A 22584-nucleotide genomic window follows, 5' to 3' on the forward strand; every position below is an offset into this window, starting at 1 on the left:
CATTTACTGCTCCAGACCTTTGTTCTTCCCTTTAAAAGCCATTACCCTTACAGTGATTTTTTTTTTCTTTTTCCCCAGGGTGACCAGATGCAGGTCATGCCTATACCAAGTGTATGTATTTTTATCCCTTTTTCTTTTAATAATTTTCATGACTTTTGCTTTGATTCATTTTATGTTGCAGTCTAACAGGTCTGTTTTGTGTTGCATGTTAACAAAAGGATTTTGTGTTCTGTCTGTAATGTTGTTTCCCCAGAGGTGAATTGAACTGCATGTCTTCTGCAGGGACTGAAAGAAGAGTTTGGGTTTTATCTGGGTTTCTTCTGAATTTTTAGCATTTTGAAAACACATGAGGTAGTCTGAAAATTATTTCTTTTGATAGAGGCAAAAGGTGACTCATCATCATTATATGAGACACAATTACAAAAACCTTTTCCTCTCATTTCCCCCTGTATTCCAGTTGAAAAGAAGAGTTGGCAACTGCATAATTTATTTGAAATAAGTCACGTTAAGAAAACAGAGCACACTGACTGCTGCTCATTACTGCTCTTGTTTGAGATGATGCTCTTGGTATCAGCTGCTGCTTTATGGGCTGTAATATTTCTGTTTATCTTCCCTGGATTAAACTTGGAATGCTGTTTGGCATCTGAATTATTTTTCAAAGCTAAATAAAAGGCAGAAAAAAACCCCAAGTCCTTCAAACTGAAGCTTTTAATTTAATTAGTATTAACCTTTTTTGGTGAAAAAGCTGCTCTTTTTTCACAAGGATGAAGGCTTAGGCTTTGTAAATCTGAAAATACTTTTTTTTCTTTTCTTTTTTGAGCTCCTTTGCTGTTTACAATACTTCATCATTGCAGAGTTTCCCAGAAAACAGCAGTGCTGATGTGTGGAGATAATGACCCAGCCCTCTTGTTTGAGATACTTGGTAGCTTTTAAAGGCCTGGATATTCCCCAAGATGCCATTCTTTTTCTTCTTTCCCTTCCTTCTCACGTAGCCCAGCATTCCAAAATCTCCTGTAAGAATCCCCCTGTCTGTGCTGCAGTGCAACAGTGCCAGGAGATCCCTGTGGCTGTGCACATCTTCCCTTTTCCAACAGCTTCTCTTGCATTTGAGAGCTGTTGGAAATTCCTCTTCATTGCTTACCTGTTATTTCTGGTATGGCTCATGCATGGTGTGTATGTAGACAGGCATGGACATGCATGTGATTTGTATTTCTGCAAGTCTAGGAATAGAAAAACCTCAAATGTAAATCAGAAAATGCTGATTTCCAAATTACTTTTCTTTTTTACATACCTGCCAAATTCTGTTAGGTGACTGTAGTTGCTCCACTAGGAATTATTTGAACATGAAACATGTTCTGGCTGTGCTCTGACCTGGAATAAAAACCTTTCCCAAGAGTGACTGTAGGTACAAACAGAACAAGAATTCAAACAGAACAAAATCTTGGAAGGAGAAATGAGTAGAGCTTTGACAGGTACAGAAATTAAATCAGATGCTTTGTTAGAACACTGTCTTTGCAATGTTAAAACAGTGCTCTGTTAGATTTGGACAGTGGTAGGAAAATGAATAATTGAAGAAGGGATATCTTTTTTTTCCCCTTACTTTTTTTTTTTTTTAAGCTCAGCTATAATTTTTCAATCATATATTCCCAGCATTAAAAAGGCAGCAAAATCAACTTATCCCTGCAGTGATGATGTAGAGTTCTGAGCAAGCAGGTGACTTTAAACACTCCTTTCCTTCTCCAGTGCCATCTGATGCTACTTGCAGCAGGACAGGGGAGTGTTGTCAGGCAGCCGTGGCACTGGTGTGACATTTACTGCCCAGTATCAAAGTGCTGCTGGCTCTCAGGGGCCAGCCAGCAGCACTGTGTCATCATCTAAATAAAGGCACAAGGGAGCTGCACATGGAGGGAGTGCTAGGAAGGAAAATGCAGGGTTATGTTAGGAAAAACACCTAAAATTGAAGTGTTGCTCTGCTGGTCTTAGGAGGGGTGTTGGTCCTGAGTGCTGGAGCCCAAGACAACTCTGATTTTCTGTTTCAGACCCATTAATTCTTGATTCTCTGCTACCTAGGGATGAGAACTGGGGCTGTGAGAACTGCAATGTCTTGTACAAACCAGGAGAAAAATCTTCTGAACAGCCACAGAGCTTGGTCACAATTCAGTGGATGTTTACTTTTTACAGGGCTGGCTGCAAATGTCATCAGTTCAAGTGTTCAGGGATTTCCTGAGTGACTCTAAAAAGTGCTCTGCCCACTCCCCACTTCCAAATTGAAGCCTCCAGTCAAAATATGAGGATTTCTGGAGCTTTATTGTGCTTTTTATCGTGTCTTAAACCTGGCAGTGTGCTGAGGTCACCTGTTTGAAAGCTTCCATTGCTTTATGTGCGTTTTGCATTGCTTTTATTTGCATTTATGTGTGCAGTTCAGTGAAATGGATCTTCTGCTCAATCAGATTTGTCCTGTATTAATTGCACTGAATTAAAAAGCTTGACTTAATATGAATTTTTGCTTGGTTATTGATAAAGATGACTGCTAAACAAGAAATACTCCAGCTTCAGGTTAGGTGCTTCAGAAAATAGAAACAGCATTACTTTGGAATTTTTTAAAATATGAACTTTCTGTGTTTGTAACTCCTATTTTAAAACAGTTTCCAGATAAGACATAGGTTAAACAGCAGCATCATTAATTATTTATCTTATGCTGCAAAATTAATTATTTTTAGGGCTGAAATGAACACAAAACTTTTAAAAAGGCAAACCCAAACCATCCCCAGTTGACAGATTTTGATAGACCTGATGAAAAATGTAAATGTAGCTCAGGATGCCTGTGTTTTCATGGATTTTATTCTGCTTTGTTTGGAAAGGATATGGTAGAGAAATCATAAAACCATACAATGGTTTGGGTTGGAAGGAACTTTAAAAGATTATCTCCTTCCAACCCCCAAATCAAAGTAGACTCATAGCAGCTTCACTATTTTATATTCTTTTGAATGAAGATAGAATTCTTTTGAATATAGGTGGAAATACAAAGCCATGCTTATGCAACATCTTAAATGAGATGTTGTCAAACTCCTCTGAAACAACTCTTAAATGAGTTAAGTGTCCACTTTGTTCAGAGTAAAATTCCACTGTTACCAAGTGGTATCAGAATTATCCCTCAGATTCCCTACAGAAGTCTTAGCACAGGGATATTGGGGTTTTTTCCCCACTTGTCCTCACCTACATTAGTTAAATCCTTATTATAACTTTTTCTAGAAGAAATTTTGGGAGCTGCCTGCTCCACAGGAGGAGCTGGCATCTTCTGGCAGCTGTGTTTTAAGTAGGAATAATTGCTCTTCTGTGAGAGTATTTCTGCACATAGCTGCTGGGAGAGGCTGTGAGCCCTGCAAGTGCAGCCCAAAGTGTGAGCAGAGGACACAAACAGTAAATTAATGTGCTGCACTTAGGCTTAACAACACTGCCAGTACAGAGAGAGAAAAACAAGAGCTTATTAATTCTGATACCTGTCTCTGTGGGAAATACAGGCCTACAGGGAGGAAAGCTGATGGTTGTTCTATACAGTGAATTTCTGCAAGATTTGTGTTGACCAGCTGTTTATGCTTCAACCAAAAGTCCTGTTCTCTTGCCTCCACCATCCCCTTTTTTTTTTTTTTTTTTCTTAGGGAATTTACTATTTCCACGGGACTGAAGCAGTGCAGCAGTCGTTTCACTACAAGGTCTGTTGAGCTGATCAGCCACGAGACCTGGCTGGAATGCAAAAATCCCAAACAGTGACTAGTTTGACTTGTATACAGTTTTGTGTCTTGTTGGAATTGAAGAGCAAACCAGTGTGATTTTTCTGCTGAGTTCTGTGGAAGCCTTTCGGGGAGTGTTGCATAGTAAATATTGAGTTGCTTTTAGCCACGATTAAATATTCTTAATCATCTCAGATGTCTTTAAAATGATGTGTGTAAAAAAAAAATAAAAGACATTGTCAAACTTCCATAACTATTCACTGTTAACTGTGATGGAAATCTGGTATTTAGAACTCTCCTTGGGTATGTCTCCATTAGTGAGAAAATTAAAACATACTGTTGAGTAATTCTTGTTTCTGACTAAAAGCTTTGCTGCCCTTGACAGGTGGAAATTGCTTTAGATCAGAAAGCTTGAACAGCAAAACAAATGGGCTGTTACTTTGCATACAAATCCTTTCAAGTTCCTAAAAGCCTCAAAAATGCCACCCTTGCTCCTAAATCCTACACCAGCTATTTAGCAGCTTCACAACTTGTAGTGGCTCCAGCTTCAGAATAATTTCCTTCTCCCTATTATCAGAGGGTGAATGTTTTCACAGTTGAGGGCAACAGAATTGCAATATGTGAAATGGAAAATTCATTTATTCTGATCTTCAAAGGTTTGAACTTAAAGAAACAAGATCAGATTGAACTGAAGATGCCAAAGCTTGTGGGAGAGTTGGTTGTGCCCTGGTTAGATCAGGTCAGGTCAGTAACTGCACATGAAATCCTAAAGCAGTGCTGAAGAGGGAGAGGAACTCCAGCAGTAACCAGAACCTCTGTGTGGCTACCACGGGTGAATTGTGCCTCTCCCAGCCACTGCTTCTGAGAAAGCAGAGGTGCAGTTGGGTGAAAAACACAGTTGCAGCTCACCTCGCTGTGCATTCAGGGAATTTGGGCTCTCAGAGATGAAAGTTCTTGCATTTTGTAGTCCTTGGTGTGTGTCCATCTGTTTCTTGATGACAAAGGCAACAGTTTGCAGCTAAAAAAATAAAGATATCTGTGGTAAGACAGTGCTCATATTCTTCATATATGCATTTTTGTATTGAAGAATATATAGTTCCATATATTTTCCATAGATACAGATATTTTCAGTTTGATAAGGCATTCACATAGCAGAAGGAATTTCTGGCCTTGAACTGCCTGTGGAGATTAATGTAGTCAAAATCTCAAAGGAGATAAGAGTTTTGAGTACAACAATAAATTATACTATTTTTTTTAAAAGAAGTATGTTTAAAGTTTCTTGGGATGTTCTATCTTTTTTCATCTTCAAAAACAAGAAGTGTTGGAACATGGGTTCTGAAGATTACTGGTTTTAAATGGGGTTGGAGTTTTCTTTCAATAAGCTTTTACTTTATTTAGGTTGCAAGTTTGGATCCTTCTTAATATCAAAAACTGAAGTGGGGTGCTAAATACCTTTTAGGCTTTGAGTAGGAGGGAGAAATCAAAATTCTTTAGGTCTGGTCCTGGCTGCCAACAAGCAGAGGTGGAACTGAAGCAGCTGTGGGTCTGTCCATAGCCTAGCCAGGGTGTTGTATAAATTCCAGCCTGGTTGGGTGGCTGTGATGAGTGGAGCTTTTGCAGGCATTGGGCAGAAGCTGTTTTAATTTGAAGGTCCTTGTCAGATATGTGCTGAAAGGAAATGCACTGAGACAAGTTGTTTGTAGGTAGGGCAGCTTCCAGTTTGGTGGCTGAGGGAACTGTTGTCGAGGTTAATTGTAAGGAACTTAATCAATTTCAGTGAATGCTCCTAAAAATCCCCCAAGAACTCCTGCTTTAGCTAAAACCACTTAATTTAAGTCCAGAATCTGATTTGTTAGGTGCTTCAATTAAGAGCTTATTAGGCATCATTGGCCAGTATCTGTCAAGGTGACACTTGAATTCAGGCAGTGGTTGATGATCTGTCCTGGCTGCTGGAGGGTGTCCCTGCCTCACCTGTGTCCCCCCTGCCTGCACAGGGGTGGTCTCTGATCTCTGCCAGCACCTCTGCAAAGGGCCACTGAAAATAACAAACCCATGATAAATGATGAATCCTTACCAGAGTGACAGTGAACAGATAAAAAAATAGGAAAAGAATGGAGTTAGAGTTGTGTATCCAAGTCTAAATTAATTTCATTTTCCCTCTGTCTTAAGCTTCTCCCTACTGATGCTTTTCTATAAAGCTAATCCTTCTCTTTCATCAAAAAAAAACCCCGAGTGGCAGCAGTGTTTCAGCTCCAAATGGAAGCATTCTCTCCCATTTCTGTGATTTCAGAAAGTATCCAGTACCAAAATTGAAAGCAACATGTTTCTATTGCAAACTGGGGTGTTGAAGTGGGAAATGATCCAAAAAGCTGTGTGCATTGCTTTCAGAAAAATTGTCAATTCATGGGATTGGTGCCATTTTTACTAAGGGCAGTGTGCTATAGAAGAGCCCAGTTGAGATTCTTCACTGCAGTTTTAATACCTTGACTGGGAGCATAATTCACATGGAAGTTGATCACCACCCTCTTAAGTGGTAAAAACAAGACATGTTCTGGAAGATAAAATTAGCAATGCTGTCTTCCATCAGGGTGGATTTCTCAGTTTCAGCATTTTTCATGGCAAACAGAAATAATGATTTGTGTAAATGTCCATCAGCCTGATATGGCTGCAAATGGCATTGACTGGAAATAGGATAACAACAGCAACTAAAATCAGGCATTGGAAAAATAACTACTGGAAAAAGATGTATCAAATATCCTGGTTTTATGATTATTTTTTTAAGATAGTGGTGGTCTACCATTTTCATTTCCAGTGCTTTGAAGGTTATTCTAAACAACTCTCTAATTTAAAAAAGAAAAGTCTGTATGGGTATTACAATTGCATGAGCCATTAATATCCATACATGAACTTGAGATGGGCCCAGAAAATCACTGGATTTCAAGTCATGTATTCCAGCTCCCAGTAATTACTAGAATAGTAATGTTGACAGAAGGGTGCCCCTTCCATAGAGGTTTTACTTTTTTGTTGTTGTCTTCCTCTTTTCTTTTTATGTATAGCCACCAGCTAAATACCTCCTGCCAGAACTGACAGCATCAGACTATGGGAAGAAGTGTGTGGTCATTGATTTAGATGAAACTTTAGTGCACAGTTCATTTAAGGTAAGTAAATTCAAAAGGGATCTCTTGCAGCTTGAATCTGTCCATGAATGCTGCAGGAACTGTTAAGCCTCTTAACACTTGAACTCCTCTTACATCCTCTGCCTGGGAGTCCTCATTGCCTCTCCTATGATTATTCATCCTAATTTAGCTCTCAGGGGAGTAACAACAGAGATTGCTTTATTTGAATTTTATTTTTTTGAGACAATCGCCCTGACTGCAGCAAGGCCTGGAATAGGTATTGACTTCATGGCTTTAAGTATTCCACCAAAGAGACCAGTGTTTTGGACAGGTGCAAAATTTGTTGCTTTGAAAATTGGGCTTTTTTTTTGCAGTTTAAATGATGCCATAGTTAGTGTAGGAGAATGGAGAATCAGCAGAGCTTTATGCTGGGTTAGATGTACCTTAAACCAGGAGATTTTGGGTGCCAAAAATTTTGGGCTCTTCTCTCTTGCCTGGAGGATGTTCTTTTCCAGGTCAGGCTTCTGTCCTGATCCACAGTAATGTTTTTTAGGTGTCTCATTTTCAGAGCAGGGAAGCAAATACCATTTAGTTGCTGATGGTGAGTCAGTCATCTTCAAGAAGCAGCTTCTGTAACCCTTCAGAGTTCAGCATGTGCTGAATAATGAAGTTGCTGGTGTTTTTTCTATTGTTTAAGAAGGGTTGAAATTAGGAGACTTCAGAAATACAGAGTCTAAATTGGCTTAGGATACTGATAGCATTTCTGATTATACATCTAATACTGATAAAGCATCTGCTGGGTTTTACACATTGATTGTAGAATTTATAAGAATTGATAATGTTATCTTACTACTCCCAAACCAGATTAACCATCCTTGCCTTCTAGGTGCTTGCTTTCCATTTTTCACTGGAAGCATTGATTCCACTTTTTAATCCTTCACTTGTTTGTTGCCAGTATTTAAAATGCAAACTTGTAATTCATGTTGTGGTTAGAATTTGGCAGCAGCCTCTCTTTATTGACTTAAAGAAAACCTTATATGGAAATATTAGAACAAATATTCCTGTGCCTCAAACTGAAATGAAGAATTTTTTTCCTCTGTCTTTGCTGTGCCTGATGGTATAGAATAATTTCTGGTGGTGTACAGGAACCTCCAAGCCTCAGTGCCATATTTGTCTTCCGTAGCCAGACTGAGCTTGCTCTAAACAACTTTTCAGGGAGATAAAATCCACAGCTGGATTGGGAAGGGAGGAGCCATGCCTTCCTATTTAAACAAGAGTCAAAAACAAGAAGGGAAAGCTGAATTTAAAAGTCTAATTTATATAATAAAATTAAAGTGTGAGGCATATTGTTACCTGAAAGGTAAAAATACAAGATTGCTTTCTGAGTGCTGTGGGTTATTTTGTACTGTGATTTTTTTTTTTTTTTTGCTGGTTTTGAAACAAGATGAGATTCAGTTTAGGTGGCTATTAGTTCTTTTTTTAAACCATTTTAAAGAAATGCATGCTTAATGGTTGACACAGTTGCACATCTCTCTTGTAGGACTGAGATTTGCAGAGTGTTTCTTAGAAGGCTCCTTTTAATCCTCCCACATTCAAATGATATTTAATAGGTATTTAAATGATATTGGGTAGATATTTAAGAAAAAACAGAAGATTTTTCTGCTTGATGATGAGCACTGAATAATGTTTTGTGTGAGGGAAAGAAAACTGGTCCTTTTTTGTGTGAGGTCAGTAAAGTTGGGCAGATGTTGGAGTTTCTGCAGAATTTGAGTCGTAGGATGACAATGGTGTTATTTCAATATGAAATTCTGTGATTGGGGGTGTGTAAGAGACAAACCAAGTGCTGGAGGAAATTAATTTAGTTGTTCAGTGGCTGACACTGTCCAGTGGTGCTGTTTGGGTTTTGTTTCATGAAGCGAAATTCTTCAGCTGAATTAAGACCATTAATTGTCATCAAAACTAATGATACATTCCAGCAGAGCAGGGGTTTGAACACCTGGGTGCACCCTGCTCTGCCTGGATAGTCAAGTTACTTTACAGGTTTTTATTTTGTAGGGTTTGAGGGTATTTGGGGGATTTTTCTTCCTTTAAAACATGTCTTCTCTAACCAGGTAGGTCCCCACTTAAAAGCTGGAAAAGCATACATAAATTTGAGAGTTTTAGCACAAAAGGCTTTATTTAAAACACCTGATACTTTAGAATTTGTAATTCTGTTATGAAATAGGCTTCATATTTCAAATGCAGATTACATGTTTTTTTGACACAACCAGAGAGGCAGAATATTTAAAGTGCTCTTTATGAAAGCAGCAACATCTGAGGGAGGGTAATTCTCATCTTTTTATGCCCCTGCATATTTGTGAAGCTTTAAGGAGGTACTGGTCTTTCATGTTAGGTGCATATTAAAGGAATAAAGTTTGGGGTTCTTTGGCAAGAGTAAAAAAGGAATGGATAGACAGGATAGTTATCATTCCCATCATAAAACAATAATAGAAGCAAAAAAATAATAAATTATTAAATCAAGGAGATGTAAACACAGTTTTGTATAAAATGTATTAAACCACATGCAAGCCTGGAATGTAGTCCTATTCAAAACTGGCACTGAAACGCCTTTAGAACATTTAAAATGCTGAAAGTTTGGGTTTTTTTAATAGAAAAGGTTCTAAGTGAGCTGAAGATTTTCAGTGGAAATGCATTGCCTTCTTCCAGGCTCTGTCTCTGTGCTTCCCACTGGAGGCACAGACATGCTTCATGTGCCCACAAACCTTTACCCAGCAAATTGCTGCAGACTTTTCTCCTCTTTTCCCTCCCTGAGGAGCACAGAACTCCAGTCTGTGCTCCTTTCCTTATCACCAGTACCAACAAGAAAATAACATAATACCTGAGGTATAAGTGGTGGAAGCAAATTGGGAGTAGTTTGACAAAGTCTGAGGCTGAGTTTTATTGGTTAGAAAAAAACAGAGTTGCTCACACTGAATGTGGCTTTCTCTGGCATCTGATGTTGCTGCTGTTAGGATTAAATTCTTTACAATCTGTAGTTTTATCAGTGGATTTCAAAACCTCAGCAGCTTGTAGTGACCTATTCTTTTTCTGCTGCTGCTGTGTTTCTCTTGCTGAAGGGAGTCATGCATGTATAGATCCTTCAAGTGTGTGCAAGCCTCTTCAAAGTCTGCAGGGAGCTGGAAAACTGGTGGCTGAGGCTTCTTGACAATTCATTTGGGTTTCTTTTTAAGGTGAAGCATCAGAACTTCTGTGTAGCTGCTCTGTGTCTGTTAGAGCTGCACAGTATCTTCTCTATCTGAGGGGCTTCGTGCAGGGAACAGATGGGAGCCTCCCCTCTGTCTTTTTTCAGAGCAGAAAGAGGAAATTGCTCAGTGTCAGATAAGAAAAATACAGATTGATCTGTGTATATTTGAGGAATTATTCAGATTACATCAGCACAGGGGTCAGCAAGATACCTGTTGCCAATCCTGGCTGGTCAGGATGAGAGGATTCCATGTAGCCTCTCCTGTGCCCTCAGACCCAGGTCTTGCAGGTGGCAGATCAAACCATCTTCTTTGTTTCTTTTCTCCTGAGAAAGGGTGTGTTTCCCTCCACATAAATTCTTTGTGGTCATTTTGCTCTCCTGGCAGGGAGGTTGTCTGACAGGGGAATTAGAATCTGGTTTATCCAGGGAGTGGGATCAAAGTGCTGCTGGCAGATTAATACTGCAGGATCCTCTTTTCCCACCATTTTTTCACAGAGCACCTGTTTAGACTCCCCAGTTTGTGCTCTGCTTCTTAAATCACTTTACCTCAGCTACTTCTCTGCTTTCTTGTCACACCTTTGCCCCCCTGAATGACTTTAAAGTCTGTTTCCAGTCCCACAGATACTCCATCTTCTTGGTGGTTCCTGGGATCAGCCTGCTGACTGATCCAGGAAAGCAGGTGGGACCATCTGTACAAATCTCACAGAGCTGAGTGAAGATGTTTTCCAGTTTTAGCTTGCTAATACCAGTTCCAGACTGGGCAGTATCCATGCAAGATACTGGCTGTGTATCAGTCATGTTAAAACTGTGTTGGGCAGCTCTGTCTCAGCCATTTCCAGGCTGCAGGTGATGGAATGAGCTCCAGGCATGTTTACATGGCTGTTTTTTTTAGAATGGACACACTGCATGAGCTGTACCTAAGTGTGGTGTCCACTTGAACCAGTGAACATTGGCAGCAGCCTGATCCCAGCTACCCCTGCTGTCTAGCCAAGATTAGATTATGCACTCCTGAACTGTCTACAAGGCCACTTTGCTGCTTTCCAAGGCAATTTTACTTGACCAGCAGTTTTCATAGTAAGTCTTGAGAATTAAGTTGTGTTCGACAGGCTGGAAAAACAGATTCAAGGACTTGGGCAGAGTGTGCCTGCTCTTCCCTTTGGAATTAAAATGCAATTTTATGTGATTAGGTTGATTGATATTGGCATGTTTAGAAACCTTTAGTCTTGTTGCAGCTGCTGATTCAAATATGACCATTAGGAATTACTTTTACCACTGTGTTTATTTTTAATTTAGTCACCGATTGATGACCTCAGGTAGAATGTGTGCAGTACACATTTGATTTTCTTGATGGTCATTTATCCATAAAGACTGGATGAAAGAGTTTATCCAAAGAGATGTTTTCCTGATGAGCACACTCAGTGGTAGTGGGGATTATTCAAGCAGTGAAGCGTGCAAGATTTTATGAAGCTTAAAAATAGGAGAGAAAATGGAAGTGCAGCATCTGGAATTACAACTGTGAGCTTCTGACTGGTGTAAGAGCACACACAGAGTGGATGTGTGCAGTCAGTAATGATTATTAACTTGTTCCTCAGAAGTTGGTACTCTTCCCTTTTATGCCCCTGAAATTTTCCATCTGATTTTTCTTATTTTTAATGCTGTTTATTTCCTTGTCATTCTTTCTAGCCAATTAGCAATGCTGATTTCATCGTTCCTGTTGAAATTGATGGAACCATACATCAGGTAAGTTCTGTTTCTTCTTTCAGCATTGTGTCCTGAGTTCCAGAATGTTCTCTTCCTCCATTTGCTGCTTTATATCCAAAAATTTCTCTTGCAAAGCATGGAAGCTGTGTATTCTGGAATGCAGACAGGCATCCCTGTGTGCTCAGGTGGAGGCTCTCAGGACTTCAGTACTCAACTCTTGGTTTATTTTAAAACATTTTCAAACAGGAAATGATATAAGGATAGGGTTTCAGACATTGCTGGGCCCACAAAAATCTGCTTCAACACTACATTTTTCATTCCCTCCAACTTACATAGGACATAAGTTGGCTTTAATATATGTTGATAGCTCATATGGTAAGGGTAACTTGTATTTTATAAAAGTATAAAGGAAGAAAAGACATTTATTTCATTTTTGTGGCAATCTATGTTCAATTTCTGTCCCCTTTTATTCCTGTAAGTAATTCAAGTTCCTCTGATAGGAGTTATTATATACTTCAGCATATTTGAAAGATCTGGACAAAATCATGAGGAGACTAATGTCTGTGTATTATTCTTTAAGAACTTCACTTAAAGCTCTAAGAAATGGTTTTGAGTAAATGCAAAACGCCCATAATTAGAAAATCAGTCCCCTCCATGTATCTTAGATTGGTGTCTTTAATCAGTGATCATTTCTGAAGGGTTGAATAAAATAAATTACAGTGCTGTTACTTTCCCTCTTCAGGCAGACATTGAAATTCTTGCTGGAGATGAATTAAACAGGTTAATGTCAAGTTGAGCCTTTCTGATACATGAACTCTGTAAATGGTTTGAAATATCTTCTGTTGGGTGTTATAGTTAACAAACCTTCCCTCCACATGATTTAACAGAAACTTTAAGTACTTTAAATTCTGAAATGTTGGTTATATATTATCGTTATGGATTATTTCTACTTTAACAAAGAGGTTTGTATATTTTAATCTTGTACTAATTGGTGGGTCATAAAGATAGTTCATAATTTTTTCTGATTTCCTCTGATGGAAGCTCTCCATATGTTTGTCACTCTTAAAATGATTACTAAATATCAGTCGGTGGACTGAAACTTGCTTTAAAGTAACAGTTGTTTTGACAGTTTTTGTACTGTGCCTGTTTCATGTAGAAAAAAAAATCAATATCTGGGTTACTTCCACTTGTAATGTTCACCGGAGCTGATGCTTAAAACATTTAAGTGATGTTTTGGAAATTTGTAATTTTCAGTCCTGATTTGATGTGGGCTTTAACTGTGTTTGGTGTTGTGGAGCAGACAAATTCTCTCTCCTAAAACTTTACAGAATGCTTTTGAAAGTGAATTTTTGAGTGGCTTACAGTTGTGATCACTTAGATTGCCAGGATGACATACTTACATTTGGAAACAAATCCCAATAAAAGGCTTGGGCTTTATAGTCAAACATTTCAAAAGCCTGTTCCTTTTCCATTCCCTGCTGCAAACTCTGAGAATCTTCACCAAAAATGATGCAGTTTTACACTTGGAGATGACTTCTTGTGGGGGAAAAGAGAAAACAGTAAAAAAAAAAAAAACAACAAACAACTCCAAACAAACAAAAACACACAACTGGGTCCAAAGGGAGTGGATTTATGCATCTCCTTCTCCTTTGACAGAGGTGGTCAGGTGAAATTGGTCTCTGTGCTTTGCTGGAAAGTCCCTGCATGATTTTCAAGGAAATTGCTTCACTCTTTGTATTTCAAGTTCTTAACCTCTAAAATAGGTAAATACCTCAGGCACGTTTGGATGGTAAAAATTAAGGTAATTGTAAGGAATTTGTGATTCTTGAAATAAATGTAATTTGTGTTGCACACAGAATAGGCAAAGCCTGTGTGTGTAATACCTCTGGTGATATTTCTGACATTTGGGAATCTTTTTTTTGTTTGGTTTTGCATTGTGATAAAGGGCAAAAATGGATATTCTGGCTGAATGTGATGTGCATTAACACAGCTTGTAGAGCTCTGACAACCTGTCCCCACTTCAAACCTGTAATTCTCTAGTCACTTGGAACATAAATGAACTGATCTGAGCAATTTCTGTCATTTATCAGGATTTGTCATCTGTATAATGCGTGTCCATTTTCTTAAGCAGTTTATAAACTCCACAAGATTAATCACTGTCATTGAGTAATATTTTCACCTGTGCAAAATATCCCAGGAGATGGGAAATATTGTGGAACCTCACTGTCCATAGTGCATGTCCCTGTTTTACCAGTGAGCCTGATACCTTATCAGGCAGGAATTTGGCAGATTTTCATTGTCCTTGACCTCTGCCTTAGGCAGAACCCCAGTGGAAGCAAACTGAGAAACATTATTTCATAGGTGCCCATTCCTATAGAAACTTGGAATTATATATGTTTGTTCAAATCTCATATACAAAAAAATACAAGTTGTGGCAAAACGAATTGCGGTACTCCTGCAAGAGTTTTGAGATTGACTTATCTAACAAGTCTTTTCATGGTAAATGCTGGTTGGGTCTTGTGGTTTTTTCTTTTTGGCAGTTCAACAGAGGTCTTAAAAAAATGATGTCTTTAGTTTGGGGAATTTGCTTTCCCTTATATAATTTATAATCCAAAGGTCAGAAAGACTATTGGGTATTTTTTTTTATAGGGAGGACAATTCATCATCTCAAAGGGTGCTTGGGTAAACGAGCTTCCATAGAGTAAAAACCAGCTTTTCTTAACATCCCTTTTCCCTTACCCATCTGTCTTTCTCCAGCCTAAATTACTACATCTTTTGAAAGGATTTGTCATTTTATTTTAAGAAGGCAATATATCAAGTGTGAAGGAACCTCCCTTTCTTTCTGCTGTGGGTCTCTGGATGCCTGCAGAGCTCCCATCCTGGGGCAGCTGAAGTTCCAGTGGGAATCCCATGCCTGCACTGAATTACCAGGTTGGAAGGGACCTTCAAGATCATCGAGTCCAACCCAGCCCCAGCCCCTCAACTCAACCCTGGCACCCAGTGCCACATCCAGGCTTTGTTAAACACACCCAGGGATGGGGACTCCACCTCCTCCCTGGGCAGCCATTCCAGAACTTTATCACCTTTCTGTGAAAAACTTTTTCCTGATATCCAACCTGAGTTTCCCTTGGTGCAGCTCGAGGCTGTGTGCTCTGGTTCTGTCAGTGCCTGGAGGAAGAGCCCAGCCCCAGCTGAGCACAGCCACCTTTCAGGAGCTGTGGGGAGTGCTGAGGTCAGCCCTGAGTCTCCTTTTCTCCAGGCTGAGCACCCCCAGCTCCCTCAGGGGTTCCTCACAGGGTTTGTGTTCCCAGCCCCTCTCCAGCCTCGTTGTCCCCTCTGGATGCATCCCAAGGTCATTCCCAGGTTGAGGGGCCAGAGCTGGGCACAGCCCTCGAGATGTGCCCTCACCCGTGCCCAGCACAGGGGCAGAATGAGCTCCCTGCTCCTGCTGGCCACACCATTCCTGATCCAGGCCAGGAGCCTCTGGCCACCAGGACACTCTGCTTTGTGCTGGGAGTGATGGCCCAGGTACAGAAGGGGGGTTCTGGTGCAGGCTGACCCTTCTGACCTCTCCTCTCCTTCCACTCTGGTTCTCTGGCTGGAAGGAGATCAGAGCTGGTCCTGCTGTGCCAGATGACAAGTGGGAAGTCCAGTGGAGTGTGTTGGAGCTGAGAGGAGGCTCAGTGGGGATGGAAGTGGTGGCTGGAGATGTTCCACCTGTTGGGCACCTTGATTTAACTCTGTAGGAACACATCCTCTCCTATGGATTTGGATTTAACTCTGCTCCACTGACCAAGAGCCCCCAGACCACAAACTGCATCAAATACAGTTTAATCTGCAATGGGTGGAGGTTTTTAGGGAATGCTTGTCCTTCGTGTTTCATCAAAATTGAATTCCAGTGGCTTTGTGCCTTGCTTTTGTTGTCCAAGAGTAAAGAGGGCAGCTGGGAAGATTTGATTTGATGTTATTTTGAATTTTATTTTTAAATACAATTTGTTTATTGAGTGAAACTAATTTTTAAGTGTTTGCTTGGGGCGAGGGGGGAGTTAATTCAATTAATTGCTTAATTTTAATTGTTGAAAACTGAAGGAACATTTGGCATATATACTTTGAGCATAATACGTAATGTTTTTTTTCTTTTTTGCTGATGGGGGGGAAAGGCTGTTTGAATAATAAATTTCCTTCCTGTAAAGCACAGAATTCATGGATTTTCTTGCAGGAGGCTGTGGCCTGGTTCAAGTAATCCAGGATAGGCTGTATCCATTCTAACTCGCCTATTCTTGGTTACTTGCACTGGGACAGGGCCATAACTGTGTGACCCAGGACCACAAGGGACACGTGGGATTTTCTGCTCACTGCTCAGAAGAGACATGAAACAGGATTTTACACGAGCTGGAATTGTCATGGGCAGATTTTTTGGTCATTGCTTGCAGATTTCCTCATTGTAAAGCTTGTTTTGAAAGGCAATCTTATGTATCCTGTTAAATTGGTTGAAAATGAGCTGGGTTTGTCTTTGGGTTTTACAGATACTGAGTCTCTGTAGGTTGAGGCTGCTTTGAGGTACAGAAAATTCATGTGGAAGTATGAAATGCTTGAAAGCAATTAAAGATAATTGCTTGTGTTCTGCCATTAGCAGCTGTAAGAATCCTGTGGAAACATGCCTAGTGCCTGATTTGTGCTTAAAATGTTCAGTAGGGTTCATTTTAAATAGTAATAATAAAAAAATACTATATTCCTCTAAATTCTTGTTGTGATAAGGAAAAAATTAGTGAGCATACAAAAAAAAAGGATTTTATTTTTTAATGCCCTGAAGACAGTATATAAATCTCAGAAAAGTGCCAGGAGCCAGTTAGTCTAGAGATTTCAACTGGAGACATCAGGCAATGGAGGAAAAAGCCAAGCCACAAATAACCATGCAGCATTGAGATTCAAGTCCAGCCACTAACAAAGTAAAGGGGGAAAAAATTCCAAATGAGAAGGAAGAGGAGAAAAGAGCTGCACTGTCAGCTGAAGAAAGCTTTCTATGTGAAGTAAACCAAAGAGATTTTGTAGCCCAGGATACCAGTACATTTTGGAGTTGCTTCCAGGCTCTAAGTAGGACTTCTGAAAGAAAACTTCAACTCTGGAGAATAACTATCCAGAGTATTAAGATACGTTGTTCTGCCAAAAAAAAAAAAAAAAAAAAAAAATAGTTGAAGGAATTGGGGCTTTTTACAGAGGCAAATAATTAAGGGAAAAATTTGGTGAGACTTCATCTTAAGAGATGACATTTATTATTAATTGGGCATTTAACATGAGAAACAAATCTGTTGGCCGTATCCCAGCAGGGAAAGATCTAAAACAAAGCAGCAGGAGAAACTCAAGTAGAGGAGTCTGTGAGTGCTCTGTGTTAGATCAGGAGCCCTGAACTGCAGAAGGGAGACCATCCAGCTAAAAATGCTGTGTATTCACAGCTAATCCTGAATTAGGGGCAGAATTGGGAGCCCTAAATTCAACCAAAGGAGTGTTTATTGCCAAGGCTGGCCAGTGCAGCCCAGGCTGTGGCTCAGAGCTCTGGGGTTGATTTACTGAGTGCTCCTGATGGAGGAGGTGGCTTGTGTTGCAAGCAGCAAAGTTCAGATCCGTGGCAGGGAGTTTGTAATTACATTCCAAGTGGAAATACTTCACTGACAGGGGCAGAGATAGGGATGGAGAGCAAAGAGGAGACTTCTTCTGCTGAGGCTGGAAGCACTGGGTTTTAAAAGGGAAATTAATATTAAATTCCAGCACTTACTCTCCAAGAATGATGTTAAGACTCTGGGGTGCCCCTTTTGTGCCCTCAAAAATAAGTGTAGGAAAAAAAATTAAGGCTAAAGAATCAGGAACTTAATAATTAACTTGGCTCCTGCTGTCTTTCCTCTCACATCTGGGAAGTTGGAAACTCAAGATACCCAAAAGCAGAGGGACTGCAGCTGTCTTTTAAAAAAATTCAAAGGTAGAATCTGGAGAGGAAATACTACAGCACAACTTTGTGTAGAAAGAATTAAATGAAAAATTAATTGCAGTGTTATAGGAGAGGAAATTACTTGGTTTATGCCTGGTGAAATACAGGAAACATTCCTGTAATTATCTGGAAAGAGAGTGGTGGTGAAGTACATCTGTTAACTGTCTTTAATCCATAAAATGTCACAATTATTTGATGTGTTAGGTGGTGCTGTGGTTGTTCAAAAAAATCTGGGTTATAAATTATTATCTGTTTCAAAGTTTGAATGTAATGTTTATGGGGTCAGAAATAGTTTAGATAAATGTCATAGAAATAACTTAAAAGAGATAAAGACTTCATGGTATGATCTGTATGCTGCATAAAGGGGAAAATTAACATTTCTGCTTTAGTCATTAAGGTACAGCTCCATCATACGTGTTTTTAAAAAACTTTACTTTCAACTTTAGGTTTTCAATTTCAATTACACAGTTTCTTTTCTTTTGCTGAAGGCTTTAATTGTTACACTTGAGTTCAAGCTGCTGTTTCCATATTTTTCTCCTTCAGGCTTTTTCTCTGAGTACCTTGAATTTTTTTTTTTACCTCTTATTAATAGGAAGCTAGTAAAATACATACAATTAATCTAGTTTTACATATCAGAGAATGAAATTCCTGAAATAGCATCAGTCTTGCAATTCTTCCTGAATTCATCTCTATGCCAGACTTCTCCACTTGAAATTTCCAGTATTAGGGATTATTTGCCAAACAAAAGAAGGTAAAATGCTGCCAATGTTTTCTCCCAAACTTCTAATCTAAGTGCAAACAAGACAGATAAATATTTTTCAAGCAGACTCCCCTCTTCACCTTCCCAGTATATTGTGAGCTGTTTCCAAGCTTTCTGAGCAGCACTTTTCCTTGTTTTGGTATCTTTTGTGAGCACAAAATCATCTTGTGTGCTCTGCAAGGAGAAGCGGGGAGGTTTTAATACTCTGCTAATCAGGTTGTTGTGCTGAAAGGCAGCAGAGCACTGCTGAAGGCAGGATGCTGAAGAGGAGAGAAATCCTGGGAATTTGCCATCTTCTGGCAAGGTCCTCTTTAGAAGATGCTGTAGGCTTTGTCAAATTTCAAACACAGCATTTTTAGACATTCTGCGTGGTGCTGGGAAGATTTTTGGTGAAAAAAAGTTGCCTGTAGAGCTGGAGGGCTGGATCACTCTCCATAGTGAGCTGTGGTACTTAGCACCTGGAATTTCAGAAATGAAAGACTCAGCCAGAGAACAAAACCAGGTCCCTGTTGTGCAATTCCTGCTGTCAGAGAGGCTTCATCAGATTTATTCCTCCTGTGGAGCTCCTCAGCTTTCCAGCACCAGAAAGGGCTTGGTGGAGAGATGTGAATCCTCACTTCTTGAGAAGCCCTCCTGTCTCCCCTTTGCCTTTAATGAGATGTTTGGAGGAGCACCACTCCTGATGCTGCTCAGTGTTTGCAGTTCCATAATCAGCAGGGGCTTGGCAGCCCATGTGTGTCAATCTCTCATTATTGGATCTCTACTTTAATCTTGCATACTTTTCTTTTTCCCCAGCATCTCACTTGAACTGCTTCCCTGTTAACTTCTGTTTCAAGTACTGGCATTGCAGGAGTGGTTTTGGGTTTTTTTGGTTTTTTTTCCTTTCCTTGAGCACCATCTGACCTAAATGCTGTTATCATTCCAGGTTTATGTGTTGAAACGACCACATGTGGACGAGTTTCTTCAGAGGATGGGAGAGCTCTTTGAATGTGTACTCTTCACAGCCAGTCTAGCCAAGGTTTGTTCCTCCCTTCATCTCCTTAACCCTTATGGTGCTGGTCCGTTGACTTTTGGTTGGGTTTTCTATGGATAATTATTTCCACAGTTGGTACTATCTTAATTTTTCCCCTTCTTTTCTGCTTCTTTGTCTGACAGTGTGTACTTTGTCTGCTAGTGTGTGGGTAAGTGTTTCCATGGTAACACCATCACATATGGGCTTGTCTCATAATGTAGCCTCCATGCATTGCTCATGATGCCAATATGAAAGGCTCACAAGTTACCATGGTTATAGTGAGAAATTAGAACAAATAGCTTGCCAGTGAAGCAGCACATTAAAGCTGGGCATGAAATAAAACACCGAATTAAACCCTGTCTGCACCATCAACCAGTGACTCAGAAACTCACTGGAAATTGGGAACCAAGGTTCTTGCTCTCTTGAGGTGCAATTTCAACCTGGAGTTAGAAAATGAGGCCTTTTTGCAAAGCTTGAAATGTCCCCAGGAATATTTTGTGCCCTCTGGTCCTGCAGTAGCTGTAGTGGCTCGTAGGTAGTTTTTGTGGTAGATGTTACAGTAGTAGAGTGATCTGGAATTCTTCACTTCCTTCAGTGTATTGTATTTGTTGTGTCTTGTTTGTAAAATTATATTGGTTATTTCTAAATAGTGCTCTAGCATGGCAAGCTGTTGCTCCAGCCTAGTGTAGAGATGGTGGAAGGGGACAGGACCTTGGATCTTCTATAAAGCCTTTTCCCCTGCATTCTCTTTACCACATACTGTTCAGTCATGTTGGAAAAAGAATAAATACTGCCCCAATTTCATACTGAAATGATGTGCCTTATTTCATAATCAAAAGATGATTGATTTCAACATCAGTTCTTTTTCTTGGTTTAAAATATAGGAAAATGATAACTCCTGTTGTGCAATAATAAGACATAACTACTATTTTCAGCTATGTGGTTAATCATGTTCAAGTTTATTTGGATACTTCTTCTTGGTCAGTTTATATAAATCGTTGGATTCTAAGCTGTGCCTCATTTAAAGTATAATCTAATGTATAAAATGAGAATTTCCCTGGTATTGTACTTGAGTATTTTTATTAATAACATCTTTGGCTGATCTTTTTTGCCCTAATTATGCAATTTGGTAATCTGAAGAGTCTTGCTGACCCAGTTGCTCCAAGGGCATTTATTTGGCAGAGCCACGTCAGGCTCAGATTTGTTCACTGCAGTTTATCTTCAGAGGCACATGGAAACAAACCAGCTGGGGAAAAGCTTCATATTGATTTTCTATTAGCATTGGCTGGTTTTATGGTAATGGTAGGTGAGATCTCTGGATCCATCAACCTCTCAGGTTAACTCAAAGTTGGCCCTGAGAATAAAACCTAATCAATAAATCAAAGAAAACATTTAGAGTGCAAGTTAGCCTTCTCTAGAAAGATGATTGTCCTACTTTTGCTTTATCTCTTAATTAATCACTTCAGGTTTGCAGGCAATTGAGTTAATTTACAAGGAGCAGGGAAGAAAATGGAGGAAAAGGGTGTTTTACCTGAAATTATTTTGTGTCCCTTGTCTGGCTCTGTGAATCAGCCTTCTCTGCACGTTGCTAACTTGATGTTTCTGACTTGTATTTTTAAGTATGCAGACCCAGTAGCTGACTTACTGGATCGCTGGGGTGTGTTCAGGGCAAGGCTCTTTAGAGAATCCTGTGTTTTCCACCGAGGGAATTATGTGAAGGATCTGAGTCGACTGGGCCGTGAGCTGAGTAAAGTTATTATAGTAGATAATTCTCCTGCATCTTACATCTTCCATCCTGAAAATGCAGTAAGTATTCCGAGTACTCGAGCGTAACTTCCTCTCTCTGGCCCTTGCCCAGGTTTTGTGATTCAGAAAATAGACTTTTCAGAGCACTGGCTTGTGTCAGATTCTGTATTTTCTTAGGCTGCAGTGGGTGCTGGGGTTCAGTGCCAAGTGGTGAAGGACATGGGCAGAGTGATCTTGACAGAATGTCACAGCCGTGACCACTCGTGTGCTCTGAGCTTTGGCTGTTGGCTTGAGGTCCAGCAGTTTTGAGAAATACCAAGTGGTGTGGAACCTGAAAAACCAACCTAGCTCTAGGAAATAAAGCTGCCCTGCAGCACAGATTTTGTTCTTTGGAGTAGTGATTGCAGAAAAAATGGTTTGCTTGAACTTCTTTAGGTACTCCCATCTTTTTTCACTGTGTGAATAATATTTTATTAAGAAACATAATTAAGGATTTACACTTGCTACTGAGATCTGCATTTGTGGGTAAGGGAAAGAAAAAAAATCAACATCCTCTTGTGTTATTATGCTCCTCTCTCAATTATTTTTGTCATGGCTCCATAATTAGAGCTGTTAGTCAACAAGTTAATCAAGGTTTAGGAATAAGGATAAAGGGCAGACAGCAGTTCTGTAGGGGAGAACAATGAGGAGCAATGTGCATTTTCACTGTCTGTTTGTGTTGGCTCCAGGAGCTCTGATGGAGAAGTCTGGGGTGCTCCATCCATGGCTGCAGCCAGCACAGCTGCTCACATCTGCTTTAGCTGCCAGGGGAGAAGCTGGAACTCTTAGATCTGCTGACTTTTACACAACCAGGCTGTGCACTGTTTGCTTTGATGTTTTTAGGCTGCCTTCCTTGTGAACTGTTAAAAATCAGTGTAGGAAATCTTTTATTAGGAACACTGCTTTGCACAGTCCTGCCTCTCCAGATTAGTTTGGTTTTTTTTTCCTGTTTTGTAACATGAGCTATTTATCTTCCAGCAGTCAGCTTTCAAGTTCAGATCCTAATATTGTGATGCCCTGAGTGATGGGGTGAAAACATTTTTCTGGTTGGTGCCACACATGGTTTAAAGCTGCCATTTATAATAACCAGGACCTGTAGCTGTAATTTACGTTCATGGTTAAAATTAAAAACCTGATCCAAGATCATCATTTGGTATCTCGGAAATCAGTGCCAAGGAAGTAATGAGCTGTAGAAATTTGGGAGATGAAATTAAGGGCCTTGTCAGAGTGGTTTAATCATGTATAGAAAAGT

The 22584-nt window shown here is 39.8% G+C and overlaps 1 protein-coding gene across 9 annotated transcripts in view; it reads left to right on the plus strand.

Moving 5' to 3' along the window:
* CTDSPL (CTD small phosphatase like) overlaps nt 1-22584 on the plus strand; it is a 78992-nt gene that overhangs the window by 52890 nt on the left and 3518 nt on the right. For 3 of the 9 annotated variants that reach the window (XM_085563024.1, XM_077789540.2, XM_021555278.4), the window contains 6 exons: nt 79-111; nt 3660-3713; nt 6788-6889; nt 11775-11831; nt 19461-19553; nt 21168-21353. In XM_085563024.1, coding sequence (XP_085419150.1) covers nt 79-111; nt 3660-3713; nt 6788-6889; nt 11775-11831; nt 19461-19553; nt 21168-21353 — 525 coding nt within the window. The remainder of the gene's footprint in view (nt 1-78; nt 112-3659; nt 3714-6787; nt 6890-11774; nt 11832-19460; nt 19554-21167; nt 21354-22584) is intronic. The other 6 variants (XM_077789575.2, XM_085563040.1, XM_085563068.1 and 3 more) reach the window with 3 other exon arrangements.

The sequence above is a fragment of the Lonchura striata genome, chromosome 2 (assembly GCF_050655825.1).
Source record: "Lonchura striata isolate lonStrDom1 chromosome 2, ASM5065582v1, whole genome shotgun sequence".
NCBI classification, from domain to species: Eukaryota; Metazoa; Chordata; class Aves; order Passeriformes; family Estrildidae; genus Lonchura; species Lonchura striata.